At 39.6% G+C, this 24059-nt stretch overlaps 1 protein-coding gene across 1 annotated transcript; it reads left to right on the top strand.

The window, feature by feature from the left end:
• Window positions 1-2885: 2885 nt before the first annotated feature.
• On the top strand, window positions 2886-20048 carry LOC143328656 (cadherin-1-like). The gene is made up of 18 exons (XM_076743930.1): window positions 2886-3309; window positions 4488-4602; window positions 8991-9079; window positions 9633-9848; window positions 9962-10084; window positions 10656-10811; window positions 11457-11601; window positions 13006-13178; window positions 13620-13748; window positions 14747-14932; window positions 15123-15367; window positions 15845-15987; window positions 16802-16893; window positions 17129-17261; window positions 17485-17700; window positions 18395-18525; window positions 18938-19081; window positions 19396-20048. The coding sequence occupies exons 1-18, from the start codon at window positions 3253-3255 to the stop codon at window positions 19606-19608; spliced, it is 2706 nt and encodes a 901-aa protein (XP_076600045.1). The 5' UTR covers window positions 2886-3252; the 3' UTR covers window positions 19609-20048.
• Window positions 20049-24059: the final 4011 nt, after the last annotated feature.

Below are 24059 nucleotides of genomic sequence, written 5' to 3'. Positions count from 1 at the left end.
AGGAAGAAAGACTGCCAAACCTGGCACACGCGGACTGACCCACTGACAATGCCTGTTGCTCTCTCTGGGGGTCACATTTATAACCATTGCACACACACAAACCGCTTCCTTGGCAAAAGATGTGATGTATAAAAACAAGGCGTTCGCCTGTGCATAAACTCAGACCCATGTGTATGTACTTTTTAGAGACAGGGAAAATCTGCGATGCAGACGGTGAGGTGGTGAACAGAAACCAGATTGTATAACAGTGCCTCTCACACGTCATCTGACTTCATATCAAATTTGGATTATGAATACATGTTATCATAAGCATTCAAACTATCAGTGTTATTTTTTATCTTAAATCAAAGTCCACTCAGCATTTCATCAGTGCTTTCTCACCATCATACTCCTAACCCGCAGAGCACAGATGAGAGGGCTGGACTGTAACTGATGAAATTATCATCATCCACTGGAGAAATCCAAGATTACTTCAAATAGCATTAAAGAATTGCAAAACATTATACTGTGCTTATTACCAAGCACGACTGTTTTCATACGGTTCATTTGTGTAAAAACGCTGAACATGGCTGTGCTACTTTGACACCATGGTGACCACCACACACACTCAGTGTTGTCCAGTCGCCTCACCCAGCACATATTCACCGCCTGCAATGGATGGATTTTGTAAATGAGCAAAATCTGGAAATAAGGACAGCGACAGCTCTCTCACCATCGTTACTATCCTCATATATCCTCGTTATCAGCCCAAAGCTGCCTGAGTATTGAAGCTATTTGGGTTTCCAGTGCTGGTGTGCCCTTACCCCCACCAGTAGCAGACGCACTCTGAAGGTTGGATGCAATTCTTTTTTTTTTTTTTTGCCTCCACCTTCAGATCTGACCACTTTTTTAGCTTTCTGGTGCCGTCGTGTCTGTGACGCTTATTGAATTAACCACAGCAGCAATGTGTTGCCGCTCCCTGTATTTTCTTTTGTTTGTTATCCTACTGCTGTGGCCACCAAACAATATGTGCTTTCTGACCTCCACCTCACCCACAAGCACTTCCATTTCTGTGTCAGAAAAATTAATTTTCTTTCTCTCAGTTGTTGCCATGATTCAGCACAATGTAGCAATGATCAATACGCTCATTTATATGCACTGACATTCAAGTGGAACTTTGTATTGACCACTTATGGTTGAATGTCGGCGTGTAGAGGGCATGATATGAGGCTGATCCACATTCATAAATTACCAGATGGACTCTAATTTATGAAGTGAACATTGCCCACAGGTGTGTGTACACACAGTTTCAAGTCAGATTTTGTTTTGGCTCATGCCATTTTTGACTTTTGCCCACTCATACACTTGTAATATGGATCCTATGCATTGTTTTATAAAATGGGAACCCTGGGCTTTGAGCTCCAGGCCCTCATGAGAGGGTTGAAAATAGCTGCAATCAATCATTCACTGCAGCTGCAACACAGGGGAGGTCAGTACCTGGAGAGACTCACACACAGGAGAGAACAGAAAGAGATACAAAACAACGAACACACACACACACACACACACACACACACACACAGCACTATGGCATGTGACACTCACCATTTTGAATTAGGGAACGACCTCATTTAGTTGTATGGAAATGGGGAACCTGCAACCTCCACTGGCTGTCAGAGAGCCACTGGGTGGTTTTCAGACCAGTTTCACACTAATGGCTTGACAAACACTCTTCAGGTTGGTTTGACTTTACAAAAGAAAATTGTTTCCTTCAGCACTTCTCAACTGGTTACATATTCCCACAGGCTAGTTTCAAATGAAATATGAAAACAAGTGTCATCAGTATTAGAATATAGAGTTTTGGGAACGGACTGGGATTAAAAATGGGCCCACACCACAGGTAGACCTACTCTACCCTATGTTGTGTAATGCAGAAATAGTAACATCAGAAAATTTTTGCCTCTTTCTAGGTGGCAGGGGTGAAAATTAGTCATCCTCAACATTTGTTGTGTTATGGTTTCGGAGTGATGAAGACAATTGGAGAACAATTTGATAAAAAAAAGGAGAAAAAAAATCTCTCATGCCCCCTCATGCCCCCAGGCCCCCCTAGGCTTGGGCTAAGCCCTGAATTTTTTCAGTATCAGGCTCCACCCCTGCTATCAGCTGAACTGGTGTGTGACTGGGCTCACTGGGCTGCTCTCTCCTCTCCGCTGCAGTATGCTCAGATGATTGACTGGTCGACTGCCAAATAAATAATGTGTTATTTTAAAACATTTGTCTGCATCACACAGCCTCGAGAGACTTCAACCACTTCCCTCTTCACTTTTCAGCACCACCTTTATGTCTTCTCTCTTTTTGTTTGTTGATTTTGCGCCGCTCCAGTATTTATCCACATGTTTGGAATTTAACTACCTAACAGAGACCACTGGTTATCTGGACCACCAAGTCCTCCACATAACAAGTCTGGTTATGAGTCTTTAAACAAGTTAAGTTAAAAAGGTTATTTTGTTGTGAACCTTGCCCACCAGATGTCCTAATGGCCAGTCCAGCATGTGTGTGTGTCTGTGTGTGTGTGTGTGTGTGTGTGTGTGTGTGTGTGTGTGTGTGTGTGTGTGGGTGTGTGTGTGTGTGTGTGTGTGCGTGCCTGCGTGTGTGTGTGAGTACCAATTTGAGTTTTAGACTTTGGGAGTCAGGATATTTTTGGAAAGTGAACTCCTTAGGATTAGTGTAAGGGTTGGAGTTAGGCATTTAGCTGCGATGGGTAAGGTTAGGGTAAGGGGCTGGACAGCGTATTATGTTAATGAGTGTCCTCACCAGAACAGAAGTACAACCTTGTGTGTGTGTCGGAGGGGAACGGAGCGGTTTGTTGGGCAGTGATTGTCAGTAAGAGGAAATGAAACAGAAAGCTGTAGAATGCTGCTCTCTCAGCCAGAATTCGACTCATTAGTGATAAATAAGAGCGCTGTCAGCATATCTTTTATTATCTGGCGTTAGCTCTACCTGTCGATAAACAGGAAGTAAGAGAAGCTGCTCGTCTCTGCTCTTTCAGGAGGCTTCAGCTCAATGACCATATGAGGAAGACGGAACCCGCGCACCTGTAAGCTGACGTCATCCGCTGAAAGTACCTGCAGTCACTCCTCCAGCTGAACTCTCAGTACTGAAACTCCCTCCAGGAGACAAGACAAAGAAACCACGCAGAGGAGTCGCGAAGGGATATATTTCTGATTGATTGAACTTTTTCTTTCATTGCAAGGACTATTGAGAGAGGATTACATGCAGATGGGGACCGCTCGGTTCGCGGGTTTGGCTGTGTTAATCGTCGCTTTTCAGGTGAGATTTCCGGCTGTCGTTCTGTCTTACCTCTGGAATCGGCTTCCTGCCATGTCTGTACTTCTGTAGTGTTTATCTGTTAAAAAGAAGCAAACAAACAAAAAAGAAAAAAATGTTTGTTAATGTCGCTGCCGTATATGATAGAAAACTACTCGGGTGTTTTTTATGGGGGATGTTAATAACTGAAGATAACTTTGCAACAAGCAGCTTGTTCTTCCAGTCAATCCTTCAGCTTGCTTCTATCAGTCACTTGCTGCGGCTCCATACTGTATTTAACTGACCGGAGGTCGGTGGTTGGGGCGGATGTTAATGGCGAATAGTATTTTAATAAGTGCTGCTTCGTGCATTTAACGAGGCTGAATTGAAGAGGTCTGAGCTCACGAGTAATTTTTTAAGTAATTTTTATCTGTACGTGTCAGAGCTTTAACACGCAAGGCAGCTTTCAATCGCCATTTTCCATAGTTGGGCTCCCTCTCCCCTCGAGGACTCGGTGGCTCCGCGGGGCCTCGCCCTTGTTCCGTTGATGACGTTGTCAGCAGGTTAAATTCCAATCTAACACGTTTCGGTTTCATCGCTTACAAGCACATTTGTCGTTTGTTTTGTGTTTAAGTTGTTTGATAAACATATAAGAATTCTATTTTCTACAGAATCTGTATTTTCAAAATGATTTGGTTTAAAGATGATGTCAGCGGTCACCGAGCAGCTTTTTAGGCCCAGTTTCCTGAGTTTCAGTGATTGGTAGACAGAGCTGAGTAAAAAACAATTTGAACTATTAATTAATTCTACAAAAATGCAGCTGTGCTAGTCACAGCTTTTTAAATGTGAATTTGATGCCTTTTCTGCTTCTGTTAGATTGACTGACTTTTGGATTGTTGGTCGAACACAACAAAGACGACCTCACCTTGGTATCACTTGTGGTGTACAGAAAAACATTGAGAGATTAATCAATAAATAAAATATTTCTTAGTTTCAGCCCTACATTGACTCAATGACTCATCATGCTTTCAGTTGGGGATTACATACGAGTTTAATATCCTCTTTTAATCACACCAACTGAATACCATTTAATGTTTCCTCGAGAAAATCAGACTGAAACAGTTCCTCTTGTAGCTTACTAATTGCACGGTTTTCATGTATCTGCATTATGATTCATTAAAAGGCTGTTTTTCCACTCGTAGGCCTCAGCCTTAGTGGCGACGGAGGAGCCAACATGTACACCAGGATTCCAAACAGATGTGTTGATTTTCAAAGTGGCCAGGAAGCAGCTGAACAGAGGCATGAGACTGGGCAAAGGTAAGAACGATCCAGGAAGCTGTTCTCACTCATTGCCTAATGCACACACACCTGAATGAAACTATGACGTGTTTGCTTCCAGTATTCACTATCATTGTTCATAGATTACTTCTAGACTGTAAAATTTAGGGAAAAAAAAGGTTTAGCCATGGACTCATGTAGACCTGAGTTACAGTTATAAACGAAATGTTTTTTTAAGTGCTCCTCTTGCTCAGGCGGCCTTCTGCCGATAAGCTGTTCACATTGTTCTCACATGTAGTCCAAACAACCTCAGGTCTCAGCTTGCACTCACTCTGCACCTCATGTAATACTGCAGGGCAAAACAAAGTCCCTGAGCCTGTTTAGCAGGCCTTGCTTCTAAAATGGTGCCAGATACTCAAAAAAAAAAAAAAAAGCACATTTATTAGAGTGGATTATATGATTTTTGTGTTTTGACTTGATGAATAGATGTTTTAAAAGTTTTCCGCTTTTCTCTTTTCTTTTCATCTGCCTCATTAGAATATCTTAACGACCCTCTGCGATGTGGTATAGGTGTCTGTCTGATTGTCATATCTTTGTTGCCCTTGAAGCAGACTTCTGGTTTGCTCTACGTAGCTTAAAAACTTGTTCAGCATCAGTTAGGTTCTACCCTGTAGTCTTCTGAAAAGGTATAAATGTAGAGGAAATGTGTTCTGGGATCACTGTACTTCACACTGAGCGTAAGTTGCCTGTTATCTTGGCGTGAGAGTGAATGCTGGCACTGAGACATTGAAAAATAGCTGTCCCACAATACTGATTATCCTGTTCAGGGTCACCATGGACTACTTCAGCATATCACTGGGCTAGAGGCGGGGGTGAGCTTCACTTTCATACAGGAGCACTAACAGCCAGAGTCTATTGAGAGAAATGTCAGCTCTTTGGAGCCCAGAGAGTCCATAATGACCCTGCTGACATATACACAGTGTAAACTCTTCTGGGACAACCAAATCAGCTGTCCAGCTGTCAAGTGTGTGCTTGGTCTTGATCAGCTGGTTGGTGGTGTGTTATGCTTGTTTTACTTTCAACAAAGCCTGTCTGTTTAGTGGCAGATGCATAATAATATCCTCCTGGAAAAGTATGGTGTCAGGTGTTTATTGTCTTTCTTAGCAGGAGGGATACAATATCAGAGATAGTTTTTTACTGTTAGTTGATTGTAAGACAAATCAATGAAACCGACTAATCAGTTAGTCAAAGAAATACAAGGTCACATGACAAATTTAGTTCATACTGGACCTAGTTGCATATAAAACAAAAAATAGTCCACTTGCTTAATTCACACTAATGACCTTTTTGCATTTTTACCTGTGTAAAATACATTATGAAAGTATCAATAATTCTGATGTTTGTTTGCGTCGCGATTTCTATCTAGTTGTCATCATTTTACACAACACACACAGCAAGTTTATGTGCAGTCGGTCTGTTACCAGTGGTCAGTACTGAGATGAGTGCTGACCAGTGAAGGGAACCCAACTCCTTATTAACTCGACGAGTTTAATGACTCAGCTGTGTGCCCTGCTGAGTCAGTCAGTTTAGTTAGATCTACCCTCATCAGTACATTTAAAGGGGACAGCAACATTATGATGAAGAAAGCTAAATGAACGAGGTCTCTCCTGCAGCAACTGAGTAAACGTGATGCCTTACCATCCATGTCGGGTTATTTTTGACTCCCATAACAGTAGTCTGACATTACTGCCTTGTGGAGATTAGTTTATAGCTAACTGCTACTTCAAACCAGCTCAGCTTAGAAGAAAGCCATTAATGGAAGAATATATAACTAATATCTAGTTCTATGATAGTAAAGAGAAAGCAGACATATCTGCAGCTCATATCTGCACAACTCTGCAACTCACACCAAAATAATGAAGTTAAACAGGGCTCCCCCTGTAAATACTGAATTAATGTTGTTTCTAGCTGTTGCTTGTGGAATGGTGTCTGTCAAGGATTTTGTTTGATTTATTTACATATACTGGTAAAGTTGAGAGTGACAAATTACACAAAACCATGGAGCATACAGTTGTCAGAATGATGAAAAGACACCTGCTTCATATTGGTGGTTATAAATCTCAAATGCATTAAAGTAAGAGTTGTGAGCATTAATTAGTTTTACAGAAGGGTTTTGAGCACAGGTTCACAGCATTCTCAACACAGAAGGTGGTTCTGTAATGTTAACTTAAAATTTTTTAGCAGCAACAAAAATAAACTAGGTTAGGTTTGACAAATGTCAAACAAGTCATATGTCCTGCTTATGGTCAAAGGTGAACCATTTTTGGCAGAACTATTTTGATATCTGAAATGTTTAAGGTTAAAATTTAAAATCTGCTCTTTCATCAGGATACTTGGTGTCCCTCAGGACTGTAGTCTGCACACGTCTAAACAGTTGGGCACTTAAGCTTTCAGATGTTCATTAGCATCTTTATTTGTCTTCTACTCAGGTGGAAAACTTGTCAAGCCCCATCTGTCTCTCAGTGGCTTCAGGTTTTCATGCTTTTTCTAAAACTGGAAAATCGTTTATCGTTATCATTTTTGCTTGCTGCCGTGTTTCATTTTCGCTCCTTCAACAGGTAGAGTTTAAGATTTGCAAGGGGTGTCGCAGACAAAGAAGGTTGAAAGGTCTGTGAAACCTGCACTCATTAATAAAGAGCATAAAAAATAAACGCAATTAATTCCAGGGATTAATGAGTTTTGCCATGTTTATTTAGTAAATTGATTTAAATTTGATAGGTACACCGTTATCATTAACAGAATAATGTTAATTGCATGAAAAAGAATTGATCCAAACAAAGATCATAGCAAACTTTGAACCAGGGACCTTTGGTATACAACACATGAGTCTGACTCACTGAGCTACTCAGTTAATCACATGTTATTTGCACTGATCAGACTGGGGAGAGAGAGTCCCCTGCTGGATAAATGTGGTTATAAATCCCCATAACGTTGCTGTCACAGTTTTGCTCATTCATTTTACATGCTTCATTTCACTAACGATTTTCATGCCAGATTAACAGCATTCTCAACAACTGAGAGGTTAAGTTGTGCTTCCAAAGTTAAGGTTGAAGTTTGGAACAATTGTCCGTTGAACACACTGAGCTTTTTTTGTTTGTTTGTTTAAAGTTTAAAAATAAAACAACTGAATACATAAATGTCCAAACTTAAATACTGTTTTTTTTTTTCCAAAGGTGGCGTTCTGTGACACATTTAGAGTCACTGGGGTCTTTGTGACCTATTCTAAATTCATAATGTTTGTCTGTGGAGTTTTCAGGGCTGTGTGTTGGATTGAATGTCATTGTTAATGATGGGTGCGGCTGAAACACCTGAACTCAATAATTAACTTTTGGTCATTCAGTGTACATTGCTGTGTACATCAAACTGACAACTGGTCATTTTCATTGAGCATTTGCATGAAAGGTATCGAAAGGTATGGCCACAGTTGACAAGAAGCTGTATTCATCCAGGGGCAGATTCACTGTGCTTCTTTTAAGCATTCTGTGACATTTCTGACTATAAATGGGCTTTCAGTGCACACTAGAGCTTGTTTCTAAGCTGAAACTTTAAAGTTTTCAATCCGCTTCTATAGAAACTTTGTATGGTTCTGAAGGTGAATTTTTTTTTTTCCTTTGGTTTTTGTGAAGTTTTTGAAAGTGCAGCACACCCTCCTGTATGTTCAGTTGAAATACCACCAGCTTTGTCAGACTATTCACACTATTCCAGCGTTTTAGAATCCTGAAAACGGAGACTTTTAGACAAGCTGTTAACCCTGTTTCAGTCTGAGAACTCTGGGATTGCGTTGTAGTCTGGATGGATGGAAACAGAGACTTTTTGATGCGCTGACTCAGACAGCCATGCTCACTAAAGTTATCAGGTTCTGTTAGTGCTTGGGTTACATCTGAAATTCGCTATCATCTTGTTGGTCAGTTCTCTTTACTCTTGTCATGGGATAAGTGACACCTGACTCCTGCTACTCAAAACAAATTTATTATTTATTTCTCAGTCCACTTGTCCTTAATTGCATAATTTTTTACTGTTAATCTTTCTTTTTTTGTATCTGCTAGTTTTGAACATGACATTTTACATTTCCTACATGCGATCTGGCAACAATCTTGCTAAGTGCGGCGATAAGAGCGTGGCTAAATGATGACAGGTGACATGACAAAGCCTAGTTTGTGGTGTAGTTTGCTCCTAGTCTGCCTTAAATTATATTTTGGTCCATATCCTGACCGTATGTAAGAGATGCAGATTCAATCTGTGTCAGTTTTTAACACAGTTGCAAAAGGGTGTGCATTAATTTATGTGCTGCCAATTGTTTCTTTGTTTTCTCTGTATTGTATATACTGCATTTGTAACGGATAACTATTTCTTCTGTCCAATCCCAGTGGACTTCACTCACTGCACAGATCGCACAAGATTTTTGTTCATCAGTGATGACCCCCGTTTCATGGTACAGACAGATGGCACCGTGGTGGTGAGTAGAGTTTAACGCCTTATTGTAAAACTAATGTTTTTGCATGAATGTTGCTTTAAACACAGAAATGCTGCTATCTTGTACAGGGCAGCCATGAAAAAGAGATTTTCTGATCTCAGTGGGATTTACCTGGTTAAATAGAGGTTTAATAATAATAACAATGTTAATAATACTGACACATCTAATAAGATGTGTCAGTATTATTAATATATTGAGAGAGACGCCTGCATGAGTCAGTTTTATTATGTTTTTCTTTACATTACATTAGTGTGTGAAAAGGTTTCAGTGAATACTTCTGTTTTGTTGTCCTGTCAATTTGTATTTGACCTGGACCCACCTGAAATGTTGCAGAGATTTAGTTGAATGGCAGTAACACTGTTTTTCAATCTACCCCACACATGTTGGCAAAGAATATCCTCAAACCGTCTCAGCAGTTCAGTTTGCCCAAGCTTGATTTTGTCAAGTAGAGAGCTTTCTTAAATTCAAAACCGTTATCATCATGTTGGCCTTTTCTGATGAGTGTGTTTTTTTTGTTTTTTTTTTCCCCCACTAGGTAAAGAGACCAGTTTTTCTTCATGATGGACACAGGGATTTCTCCATCCATTCCTTGGATTCACAACGTAGCAAAATTACTCTTCCTGTCAGGGTACTGTACCATGAGCATCGCCATGAGAATCACCACCAAAATGCTGAGCATCACCATGGAGACCACAAACACCATAACCAACAGCACCACCTTGCTGAAGTGGACTCTGCAAATGACATGGAGGTTAGACAGTAGAAGATGCATGATGATGGGTACTATGAAATTAGTGCAGTTGATTTATTTTAGGTGTGTTGTATTATTCAACCCCGTATTACTAAGTTTTTGTGTTTTTCCAGGTGCCCGTTCTACATTTCCCTGTGTCTGGTGCAGGACTGAGGAGGAGGAAGAGAGACTGGGTTATTCCTGACATCAATGTTGCTGAGAATGACAGAGGACCCTACCCCCTTAAAGTGTCTCAAGTAAGCGGAATTAAAACCCCTTGTGAATTTGTTACTGAACGTTGAATATTTGTTTCTCCGTGTTGGATTCCACTGCAGTCATTGAGCTCTAATTTTCATCTATGTTTTAGTTTTGTTAAATTATTTTTATCTTACGAGATTTCAGTTGTCTTTTGTCTCTCACCACTCCTCCCTCAGTAAGGTGTAATTCTAGTTATGTATTAACCCTGTTGACTTGAGATAAAATTACCTCCCTTGTTTTCATAGGACAACAGAGTTGATTTCTTATGGCAATAGTTTTAATTGTCCTGTTGGGAGAAATCAAAACATTGTTTCCTTGCAATAATGAGAGAGAGCTAAGTTGTTTTCAGGTGTGCCATGGCTGATATGATAAAACAGTGCTGAGACGTTGATAACAGGATGTAGAATATTATAAGCAGGCTGCTCTCAGTTTCTGTGCCTTGGAAATTTAAATGCAGCAGAAATCAAATCATCTGCACTACGTCCTTACTGTAGTTGAAATTGTTTCGCAATGTTGTAACGATTGTTGTAGTCATTGACAGTGTTAAAACTCTGGTGTGTTTTGTTCCAGATCCGTTCTAATGAAGATAAAGTCAAGAAGATTTATTACAGCATTGAGGGTCCAGGAGCTGATAAGGACCCTGTTGGTCTCTTCACTATGGACAGGGACACTGGTAATCTGTACCTCACTCAACCACTGGACCGAGAGGCACAAGCCAAGTACACGGTAAACATCCTCTCTACTGTCAGTATTATACATACATACATGCATTTGGCCACTTATCAGAGTCAGATCAGTAAGATCAGAGCCTCTCACTGTAAGATAAAATGTTTTTGTCCAAAACATTCTTAGGACAGATAAACTGCCCACTGAATTAAAAACTGACAGGAGATTCCACAGGCCTGTAAGATCACAATGCCCAGTGCAGTCTGTAATCTCCATCATTTTCTTCTTTAAAAAGAACAGACACCTAGATAGAAATTATTGTAAATAACCAAAGATGCATGGTGGAGTTTTCTCATATATGCAAAAGCTCCGGTTACATTCGATGTTTCTCACCAGCCATTGTTTGTATGCATTCAAATGTGTTATGTCTCCATTTCCTTTGTCCAAAAACATTTGCAAAGCCGATTTTTTTTTTAAGTGTTATACAATCCTTCATCGTTTAAATGTACTGTATGTTTAAAGTACTTGCTAACAGTATTCTTCTTCACTTCCTATTTTGGTGTGCTACCGCGACCTGTACATCAGTCACTTATGAATGTCCTCCATGTCACTTGCATGTGCATGCTCTAGTAATATGGAATGAAAGCATCTGTAAGAATTGTTCTGGCATGTACAGTATTATAATTCAAATGTTTTTGTGTGCAGTTTAAAGCTCATGCTGTGGCAGAAGGTTCACAATATGCCGAAGAGCCTATGGATATTATCGTGAATGTCATTGACCAGAACGACAACAAACCTATTTTCACTCAAGACACCTTCCTGGGAGATGTTCCTGAGGCCTCACCAATAGGTACTGTCAGTGAATCTCATTTAAGGCTGAAAAAGATATCCAGTCCTGTAAAAGTGAAACATACTGTTGAACACGAGCAGGAGATGCCACTGTTTGGTCTAAACTTTGATATAATAAAATCCTGAACATTAGGGCAATACTACACAGTGCATGTGTCAGTCCAGAATGCAACTTTTTCTAATTTAAACATGGAATTGGCCAAAGATGGCAGTTTTCTTTTATACATATATATTTTTAGGGGTGGGACTTTAACGTGTTAATTACGATTAATTAATTACAAAAAGAAAACGCGTTCAAAAACTTAACGCATTTAATCGCAGTTTTCACTCCAGACAACACAGAACGTTTGTAAGTGCACGAGTTCCTGGTCCACCGATCACACTGATGCACAAGACGCGTCAGAGCTAGGGTCGTTTCTCAATACCAAGTACGCCAAGTTCGGACTTACGAACTTGGCAGTTCGGACTCAGCAAGTTCGACCTGGGAGTACAGTCTCTCCAGGACGGGAGGACGCAGGACGGTCATTCTGCAATAGGGACGGCAGTGTACTTGATGACGTCACCATCGCAGCTCGTCTGCCGGTTATCTCCGAAAACTTTGGAGCAAATTTTAAACTACGCGCTATCGTGATGAATCGACCACAGATTTTAAGTTTTAACATCCACTTTCTCACATAAAATAATCTTAAAACCACATTCCGTGCTGCTAAAACAGTAGTATTTCGAGACTTGTAACTTTACAGTTGTGAGTCCTCTCCTCCGCTATCGTTGCTACGAAATGCAAGCGGTGCCGGCAACCCACACTGGAGCAAATGAAGCAAAATGTGGCTTCTTGTGGCAAATATTGTTATACCATTAAACTGCGATTTATTGAGATTAATCACAAAGCCTCTAATTAATTAGATTAATTTTTTTAATCGAGTCCCACCCCTAATATATATATATATATACACAAACACACACACACACACATGTGTGTGTGTGTGTGTGTATATATGTATATCTATATAAGCAACAATGAAAATTTTTAATCAAAGCACACACAGAGAGACTTAACAAAAGTTTCCAGTTGAAAGTATATGGGTCTAGTGAGGTGCCAGTGTTAGGTCCAGAAGAACAGGGAAGAGAACAAATTGGCAAGCAATGAGCGTCTGCCACTGAAGTGAGCTAAGTAATGAAACTAAAGCCCCCGCACCTTCTTGATTACTTAGAAATCTTCCCCTATTCACTAATGAGGGAATTCAGTGTAAAGGACTCTAAGGTGTGTTAGGTGGCAAAGTCAAAAGCAACTTTGGACACTGCTCAGGTCATTATTTATTTTGTAAATCACCTCTTTAATGAAGTGCTCTGAATACTTTTGGAAGCCTTTGTACTTAATTTCCCCTTCTGTCTTCCCTTTTTCCAGGCTATGAGGTGATTAAGGTTACGGCCACAGATCTGGACGAGCCAAATAATGACAACTCGGACATTCGGTACCGTATTTTAAACCAGGACCCCAAGTTGCCCAGTGACAATCTGTTTGTCATCAACCCAGTCACTGGGTTCATTAGAGTCAATGCTGGTGGACTAGACAGAGAGGTGAGGCTTTTAAAACCCATTTCACTTGTCTTGGCATATTTCTACAACTAACTGTTGAAATGATCTGTGTCTCAAACATATTCCTGTTTTCCCATCTGTCCTGGTTCAGTTAAGCCAGTGTAAATGCTTTCATGCAAGCTCTGGTGCAGACCAAACAACTGCACCAAAATGGACTTAAAAATGGTTTTTGTTCTGCTTTTAAACTGGTTCATGAAACTACTGATTAAACTTACACAGTCAATCTACAGTCACCTGGTCGCAAAGACATGGTAAAGTAGGGTCCATAAATACAGATTTTGTGTTTGTCATAAGAAACAAATGAAATAAGGATTTTAGGACCACCTTTTCATCAGCATATATTTAGGGTTTATGCTCAGGTTGAAGACTATGTGATGGCTCAAAAGCCTTCAAACTAATCTGTTAAACTGTGTTGTCTAACAGAAATACCCAAAGTACACTCTGACGGTGCAAGCAGCAGACATGGTGGGAGAAGGGTCAAGTGGAACAGCCAAAGTAATCCTTACTGTCACAGATAGCAACGACAATGCTCCGGCCTTCACTCAACCCACCGTAAGTACAACATACTTGACACTGGATATGTACTGTTTTCTAAATCCCTACCCCAAAGAGCAATTGTCCAATCATAGCTTAGCAATCATAAAGAGGCACAGCAGATCTGTCAAACTCCAGAGGTCTGACGTATGCTGAAGCAGTGCTTATGGGGCTGTTGTCATTTATGCCACCTTTCCAAAAATACAGTAGTGCAAAAACTGCACTGAATTGATTTAACAATATGTTAATCTGCTTATGTATTAGAGCAGATCAGAGTATGTTTTGATGGAGGACTGAAGTGATAAAATAAAAAATAAATTAATCCATAAATAATTAATATGCCATTAAATGCACCAAAATTAATGTTCAAAATAGATATGGACATTAATTCATAGAATGTGATAATTTAATATTTGTTTGGATTTGCTTTGTGGTGATGTACCTTTATATTTATTCCCCTGTTTATATACTTTCTCGTTTAATTTTCCGTTACATGTAGTTACATTTATTTATTTTGAAATTTACGTTCTTATTTTTATTATTTATTTCTTCATTATTTCCCCTATGCATTTCCCCCCAATTTATTTCCCCAAACGTATTTATCTGTATTTTTTTTTTTTTTACATTTCTTAATGCATTTCTGTTTCATTTTCAACTAAGTATTAATAATCTAGCCATATTTAATAGAATATTTATTTTTTTATGACTGAGTAATTTATTTATTCATTATTTTTTTTATTTCAGCAGTTTCAATCCCCTATATATGGCTGGCTTGCTAATGTTACTTCTAAGGGCAAGGGGTCACATATCATTAGCATTAACTAACTGTAGTATTTTTGGTGTTATAGGTTGGTGTGCTGATTAAAATCTAGCAGCAGCAGTTGTCATTTCAGCAGGCTAATGTTAAAAAATATATGTGTTTTTGTTAGTTAACAAGGAACAACATTTTTTTCAGTTCTTGTTTTCCATGTTTGTTTCACACTCACGCTTTTAACACATCCCTTGCATTCTCACAGTACGAGGCGACAGTTGCAGAAAATAAAGTGGACATTCAGGTCATTACGATGTCAGTAACAGATGGTGATGAGCCACATTCTCCAAGCTGGAATGCCAAGTTCACCATTGTTGGTGGTGATCCTGGAGGACTTTTCACTGTTAAAACAGGAACTAACAAACATGAAGGAATCATTTCTACAGCCAAGGTAGGACATAAACCAAGAATTCTCAAATAAGCGACAATGTTAACATTGTGAGATAAAAACATTCAATAAAGGTCAATAAGTATTTCATTTCACTTTTGAAGGAAGTTGTGTTTTGGTTGTATAGCAGAATGACTTGTAAGACATTTGTCTGATACGTTGTGCTGCTGTGCTTTTCCTCCCTTCCAACCAGGGTCTGGACTTTGAGAGGAGCAGCAAGCACACTCTGTTGGTTGCAGTGCAAAATGAGGTTCCTTTTGCTACTCCACTGCCCACTGCCACTGCCACTGTAGTGGTGAATGTGGAGGATGTCAATGAAGCTCCAATCTTTGAGCCAGTAGAGAAGCTCATATCAAAAAAGGAGGACCTTGCCGTTGGCAGTGAAGTGGTGCGGTACATTGCTTCTGACCCAGACACTGCACGCAAACAGACAGTCATGTAAGATCAAACTCTGATTTTTACTTTAAACGTGTATTTAAAATACAAGATTATCACTGCTAGAGAAAAGTGGATAAAGAAGATCATTAAACAAGCTTCAGCTTCAGTGCAGTAAAGAGACTATCACCAAATCTTCTGAGCCTGCTCATGATGGCTGCATTACTTGGGATAAAATGTAACAGATTTTACTGAATGAGATAAAGCTTATGTACAGGGTGCAAATCCTCCATCCTGTAATTTCCAGCACATTCTGTGTCAATACTTGGAAACTACAGTTCTGATCTTTGATTACCAGACAAATAACCATGTAGTTATGGTAGGGAAGAAGGGTGCTCAAAACCTTGTAAGCCTTGTTAAATGTGAAGACTTACTAAGTGTGGAAGAAAAAATCTTAAGTCATTGTCAATTAACTGCTTGGACTTTTTTTGTGCTAATTTTTTGTGTAATCATTTTGATGTGATTCTTGTCTATATCCAGGTATAGAATGATTAGAGATCCTGCAGGGTGGCTAGCTGTGGCAAAAGAGACGGGACTGATTACGGTGAGAAACCCCATGGATAGAGAGTCCACCTTCGTCAAGGATAACAAATACACAGTATTGATTGGGGCATATGACAATGGTAAGTGGGAGGAAAGACTTACACTTGTACAAACTCATATTGTTTTCAGAAGTGCTTTAGGGTTGAGATGGGAATTAAGAAACGCATTCTGTTCCAAATTGTCCAATCCATGAGAATCGAAAGCCTCCAAGCTTCTCAGTTCCTTTTATCGATGCAGGCATGTTTTTGTGACAGTTGCATATTGCCAAACAATGACATCAACGTCTACACTGCTGGAAATTTGCATCAAGAAGGGAGAAACAGTCTTCATATGAAATCAGAAACTTCATTTCATGAGGAAAGATGACCACAGTGCTAGTTGTAATGTCTAATAATTTTAAGTAAGGGTGGAAACAGGAGCAATAAACTGAAACATCTTTCTACACAATATGGGCATAAATTCCAGGAATGCCATGTTTTGCCCCTGTTTCCCAACTGAGCAGCACATCTTTTACCTTTGGTAATTATCCTGTTATGATAGCATTATTGCTACAAAGGCAGACTTCGCAGATTTGTTTTCTGTAAGAAAATTTAAATTCTCTCATTTCACCCATTTTCGATGACAGACTGTTGCTACAACTAGCTCTTGGCTACAGCCAGCTTGACTAAAATTTCTAAGGGATCAATAAGCGAATTGATAAGAAATTGGACCGATAAGCAGATTCAATTATGGCATTGTTATCAATAAAACCTTTATCAATTCCCATCTCTACTTTAGGACCAAAAAATTATCTAGATATGGACTTTATCTTACTCTGATATTACTGCTTCCCTAGAACTGAGTGAATGTAGCTCTCCTGATGTGTTTGCCTGTGTATGTCTGTCCCCTCACCAGACGAAGTCCCAGCCACAGGAACTGGTACTCTAGTGATCAAGCTTGAAGATGTCAATGACAATCCACCCGCCATCGAGGAACGTGAAATTAGGGTGTGTCTCCTTTCACAAAAGCTGTCTTGTTTTTGAGAAATCTTAATGTAGATGAAATTTCTACAATTGAAGATGAAATTTCATACATTGCTGAGCATTGCCGATTGTGAAGATGTGACTAAATGAATGTAGTCGAATCAGCAATTAAATGATTAACTGCAGAGGTAGAAGTACTGGCCTGCAGTAATATTATCAGTATAAACAAAGGTTTGAATCTGACATTGTGTTTTCTCAGGTGTGTAACAAGGAAACGGCTCCTCAGCTGCTGTCAGTAACAGATAAAGATGGACCAGGCTTTGCTGCTCCATACAGCGTCTCCTTACAGGGCTCATCGAAGACCAACTGGACCGCTAGGATGAACGACTCCAGTATGTAAAATATTAATACACACAACTGAAAATTAAATCTTTTTGGCATCTTGGTGAAGTTGTTTTTAAACATAGCAAGGCACAAACTAATACCATCCAATCAAATAGCCAGTTCTGTGAGAAACTTAAAGGTCAGGTCAGAAAATTTTTTTCTGCCAAAAAACTCAGACAATAGAGGGTTTGTAAAGTAAATGTTCCTCTGTTTTTTTTTTCTTTGTTACAGGAACAGGCATTATTCTGAATTTAGCCACTGAGCTGCCCAGTGGAGCGTACACTGTGATTCTGAGGGTTTCAGACAACCAGGGTCTAGAGCAGGACAGTACCGTCCAGGCCACAGTGTGCGACTGCAAAGGGGAACAAGTGCACTGCATGCGTGTGGCCGGTGAGACCGGACTGCCCGTAATCCTGGGAATACTGGGAGGCATCCTATTACTGCTCAGTAAGTCTAACATCTGATTTTAGTTAAATAAGGAACAATGCTCATCACAATTCTGGGGACTGTAGCTTTTAATAATAGCTTGGAAACCAAAGAGAAGTTATGATAGTGTTTCTTCAATAGTGGTTGGAGCCTTGATTGATATTTCACTCATAGTTCAACAGGACCAAATGGGTGACAGGTCTGAAGGCTAAGGCTGGTGAAATAGTGCAGTTGTTGAGGGCTATATTTACTGGCAAATGAATCCACATTTCCACAACTCTAGTGAGTTTTTGGGACAGCAGGATGGTGTATGTGGATTTTAGTCAAAATAAACTGCAGTGTGTCTGCTCTTGTTAATAAGTGAACACATTCAACGGTGTGGCTCATTGATGAGCTCATTTAATAGTTTTTGACAGTGGAGCTCTATGGCATATGGCTCAGAGGAATACGATATGTCAGGCTTTGATACACTGACACTGCATGTTAGATGATACATTCAGTGTTGGTTTGAGTTTTTGTTAACAGCAAATAAATATAGAACATCTACTTGTAAATGACCAGTCCAGCAGTACTATTACAAACTCTTCTGCTGATTGGCTCAGCTGTAACCACTTGACCTTACCTCCCCTTTCTGTGCTCTGTAGGAAACGGTTGGACTTGTGGTGACTGAGTCATGTAGGTGTATTGTATTAAGCTTTGTGTTCTGTATGATCAGTGCTGGTGATGCTGCTGCTGTTGTTGGCGAGACGGAGAAGAGGAGAGAAGAAGGAGCCTCTACTCCAGGATGACGATATCAGAGACAACATCTACCATTATGATGAAGAGGGAGGCGGAGAAGATGATCAGGTACCTTAAGACAGAGGTTGAGACTAATTTCTTTGAGATGAGGAAAAAAAACACTACATTTTCAATCTGGAAATAAGAGGCACATGTCACAGTTAAGCAGTGCTGTTGGTCAGGCATTGGTTGGTGGAAAGTCTGATCTTAACCAGCTGGACTTGTATTCTAACACCAGTAGATCTGTTGGTAAGCCATCAAATTCAGTATGAGTGTATATTTTCAGAGACCCTAAAGTTGATCAGTTTGAACATTAAATATCTTTCTTTGCGCTGTGTTCAATTGCATATAGGTCCAAAAGGATTTGGAAGACATTGCACACTTTTTTGGAATCAGGGTTGTAGAAATGCAATTAACACCTTTTTGTTCAAATGAAAGATGCAGCATCTTTTGTGTAACCCCAACATGTGTTCTCCATCAGGACTATGACCTGAGTGTTCTCCACCGTGGTCTGGACAACAGGCCGGAGGTGTTCAGGAATGATGTGATGCCAAACTTCATGCCAGCTCCTCAGTACCGGCCCCGCCCCGCCAACCCAGAGGAAATTGGCAACTTCATCGATGATGTGAGTGAAGAGCTTATATAAACGAAACTATAATCGAGCATGGTTACAGTTGGTTGTATGTCACTGCTTTTAGAAATTAGTGGGAGGTTTTTTGAGGAAAAAGTAAAGATTTGAAATGGAGCGATCACATGTTGCCACATTCTTTATTAGAAATTCTGCTCTCGAAGATTCCAGTGAAATACATTATTTTACTGTATTTGAATAGCAAAGCTCTTATCACCACCTATGTCACAGCCTATTTACATATGTGCGTGCGTGTGTGTGTGTGTGTAACTAAGTAAAATGTGGACATATATCCTCTGCTCCTCTCTCAGAACCTGAAGGCAGCTGACAACGACCCAACAGCGCCCCCCTACGACTCCCTGTTGGTGTTTGACTATGAAGGAGGCGGCTCTGACGCAGGAAGCCTCTCCTCTCTGAACTCATCGAGCAGCGGAGACCAGGACTATGACTGCCTCAGTGAATGGGGACCCCGCTTCAAGAAATTGGCTGACATGTATGGTGGAGGAGAAGATGACATGCTTTAAATGTACCAAAGAATGAACAGTATGGATAGGATAGGCGGATGCACGAATGGCTGTGTGAATGTTCGATTGATGTAAGCATGAACTGATATGTAAATGCATCCTAAGGGAACTGTCAGCCAGATATCAATAGTCCCACAGATATTTTTCTGTGAGGGGATTGTGGTTTACCTTTCAGTTCATTCCTCAAAACAGTTAACAGCCATTGCTCAGGAGCCAAGAATGAGTTTCTTTTGTACAGGAGTTCCCCATTTTGAATGCTTAAGCTCTGCCTGTCTGACTTTAAGATCCCTGTTTGACTGCTAGGCTAAAGACTAATGATGCTTTTTTGTTTATTTTTTGTTCATTGGGTTCTAGAGCCACATCATCAGTCTCAGTGTTGATTTATGGATTTTGTGCAGATATTTTAGCCTGCGTTGTAGCTTACTGGGTGACACTGGACACACACGCAGATGCAGTTGCACTGGTAATGTTTGTCATTTTGACAATGTATGGTACTTTACATTTTTTCTGCTTTTTTTTTTGTGAGTTCGTACTACTGTTTCAGTTAGATTGCTTTGTTTTGTATTTGTTTGAGGAAATGACAAATATCAAGATGAAACCCAGGTAGCCAGCCAATGCCACACTGAGGGTGTGGTCAGTGAATTATCAATAAATGCTTTTTAAAAGGTTTAATAAGTGCCTTTTCAGTTGACATCTTTATCATATAGTAATATCTAAACACTTTTTGCAGTTACCTCCAAAGGTACTTTATTACAAATGCTTTGTTAATTTTGAATTTTTTATAAAGTTGTCTTAATACATTGATGGATTTGTGAATGTTCTTTTATTTCACTAACAGAAATTAATCTTGCATTAGAAGTGCACTGGACATCCACCATTTTAACAGTGCATCGAAGCAGCAGTCATGACAAAGTAGTGCCGTAGAGAGTAAATTCTTCAGTAATCTCATGAAATTACACCAGTGCAGGAAGTGTGTTTTAATGACCCGCACAGGAGTTTCCATTTATTCTGGTTCCTTGACACTGTAAATTGGGCACTCAAACATATGAATGTCCCATCGATGCTACATAACTGGCAGCACACCACAGTCACCAATAGAAGACAGCCATGTAGAGCGATGTCACGTTTGTGTGGAAGTCACAACAGTCACTCCTCTGTGGGTGGCAAACATGCATCTGGCATCACACCTTCACATGGGGGAAAAGACATTGGAAACATGACTGATGATAGAAAGCTGTTATGTGACCAAGAGGTTAGATAGCTGAAGAGGATTGAGGCAAAGGGAATCAGTACTTTCTAAAGGGCAAGGCAACGTCAAGTTGGCAAATACAGTTTTCTGGATGTAATGTAATAAAAATTCAAAAAAATCTGTTCCCAGAAAACCACACTATTACATCAAGTCCATGTTTGATGTGATGTTAGATTTCAGCTGGCAATAAGAAATGAGAGAGCTTTGGACTAAATACATGCATACTGTGGGTGTAAGCAGGCTGCAGAAAATGCCCAAAAGGCCAAACACAGAATCTCCTCAGCCATACCACAGTATGTGTGCCCAGATGGTCTGCGATCGACTGCAGACCTTCAGATTCACCAACCAATGGCATGATGGGAGGAAGACCGGGAGCTGAGGCCCGCAGAGCACGAGGAACAACACAGCATATACTGTATTAGAACATATTCATATTTATGCATCCATCTACAGTACAGGGGAGCATAGCATACTATATTTACAGATGGGGGACAAATTAGAGAAAAACCCAACAGAAAATGTGTTAGTAACATGTTTTCCCACCTCAAGCGTCCCGCTTCAGTGCACGTCGTCGTAAATTCTTCAACTGTGTGGAACCTTACTGGAGGGATGACCAGCATGTTTGGTTGTTTTGAAGACAGTGGTGAGAGCGCTGAGTTGGGTTGAGATCAGGTGGCTGAGAAGGGCACAGCATGTGTTACATTTGTTGCCGGTCTGTATACCGTACGGTCTGAGTGTTTTGCATTACTTGACAGTGCTCGACATGAGGTTTTTCCTGAGGCTGGTGCTGGAGGAAAGGCCGTGTGACGACTGTTTCAAAGAAAGCATGAATGTGAATTTTGTGCGAAGTTGACAGTTTGTCCTGAAGGTGGCACTACAGTACAGATGAGTGTGTCAACATTCATTACCATTAGGATTGTCTTTGAGGAAATGCCATGGAAAATAGAGCTATTTTCTATTTTGATAATGACATAATGTTTTGTTTTGTTTTGTTTTGTTTTGTTTTGTTTTTACAAAAAAATGCCAGATATTTGTGTCAGCTTCTTACATGTGAGGATTTGATGCTTTTCTTTGTCATACATGATAATAAACAGTATTTTTGCATTTCAGACTGTTATTTAGCCAAAACAGCACATTTGAACATATCTTTCATTTTTCACTATTTTCAGACATTTTTCTGACAAAACAATTAATCAAGAAAATAATTGGGAGGTTAACTGATAATGAAAATCACCGTTAGTTGCAGTTTGAATGGAAATCCAGTATAGTTTTCAAGATGCCTCATCGACCTGGGCCCTAATCTTGGTTAGCTTGATGTGATTGTTGATAATTTGCCAAAAGTCTGTGTTTCTGCGTGTGTCTTTAAAAGTGTCTTGACATTTATATGCAGCTGTTCTCTGAGCAGCAGTCTTTAAAAGAGCACTCCTATAACACAGTCAGACTCACAATGGACAGCTAAAAATATATTCAGCTCATCTGAAAAAATACACAATAAAATGAAATAGGTAGCCTTAATGTTAGAATTAACCCTAAAAAATAGAAAGACATGAATTCAATTAAAATGTATTTATATGTATTTTAAAATCAAAGAATTTGAATTAGGAATACGTTTAGAATTCCTTTATTAGACCATGAGGTGAGAACCTTCCTTCATAAAGAGCACAGGGCAGAGTAAACATCACAGAATCCACTGACCCTCTCTCAGATGAGGATGAACTTTTTTTTAGTGTCATTTGATGTAAACACTATGTATACATCCATACAACACAGTGGGGCCATCGAGGCCATGGAACACTTCCTTTCAAAAATTGGATCAGAAGTCCCTCAAAGAACTGTCTTTTGAAATTAGCTAAGATGATTTTAAAACACAACTAGTGGATGTTCCAAGATACTTTTTCTATTCAGAAATGTGGAGTACTGATGGGTACCTCCCTCTCACCTTCATTTTCTAACCTGTATATGGGTTAATTTGAAGATATTTATTTACTTTGATCATGGCTTCGAGGAGAATATATTCTTGTGGAAAAGGTACTTGGATGATTTGTTTAAAAGTCAAAATGTTCTGAAAGTGCAGAACAGATTGAGGGAATAATTACAATTGTATAATAAATGTTTTCTGTTATGTGCCTCTATTTTTCTGTTCTGTTTTTTTTTTTTTTTTCATTAGTTGACAAGAGAGACATTTCTAGTATATCAGCACTCAATTGGCTACAGTCTCATATTCTCTGTGGTTGGCCTGGACAAGAATCCATGCAGTTCAGTGGCTGTAAGATTCATCCTAACTGGGATTATTATCAGATCAGATAGGTAATCTCAAATCATTCTGTTTCAGATATTAAGTTGTTTATTTATGTACAAATTGTAAACAGTATTTACTTTAAAATGACTTCATATCTCCTCCTTCCCCACTGATTGCATAACATGCTTTACTGGGGAAGTCAGCTCTTTGTCTCTGCTGAGATCTCCCACCTGCTGTCACCTCTCCATGTCTGACTCATCTGCTGTTGACTGTCTCTTCATGTCAGATTCATCTGACATTGTAGGTTTATGCTTTTAAAGAGGTTTTAATTCTATCACCACTATTTAGTTGCTATACCAGCTTCCTAGCAGCACATGATCAGCCCACCTTGTCAGCCAGTGTTTCATGAGTATTAATCAGAGCACACTGAAAGTAACAGAAACCAGTGGCTGCCTGGAAGGTAGACACATACATTTACACATCTAAAAACTATGATATGCTTTGTAAAATTGTAGTATAAAAAGTATGAAAATAATAACTCAAAACCATTAGAACAAATGTTGTCAGTCTGCTTCATAATATTTGGTGTTCTTGTTCTGGTAAATGTTTCATATGAAAGTGTTTAATCAATCATTCAGAGTTCAGTTTCATTAATAGATATAATAGATGTTTTTCTTTCAAAATGCCATTTTTCAAATGTCTTTATTTTATCATGGCATTTTTCCAAAGACAGTTTGATTTCATGTAATGTTAAATTTCATTATGTCACATTGTAGTCTACTACTATGTAAAGTTAACAGTCCCTTCGTACAGACGCCCCAGGCCTGTGGCCTGTTCAGTCATCCTGCCGTTGGTGATGTGAGAAGTGAAGGTGTGGGGGTCTGGGTGATGGATATGACGGATGGACATGTAGCATGTTGGCCTTAAATGTTCACTTGTTGTCACAGACCAACAATTAATGCT

Source organism: Chaetodon auriga, chromosome 11 (assembly GCF_051107435.1).
Source record: "Chaetodon auriga isolate fChaAug3 chromosome 11, fChaAug3.hap1, whole genome shotgun sequence".
NCBI lineage: Eukaryota > Metazoa > Chordata > Actinopteri > Chaetodontiformes > Chaetodontidae > Chaetodon > Chaetodon auriga.
This window is presented reverse-complemented; position numbering and strand designations above follow the sequence as displayed.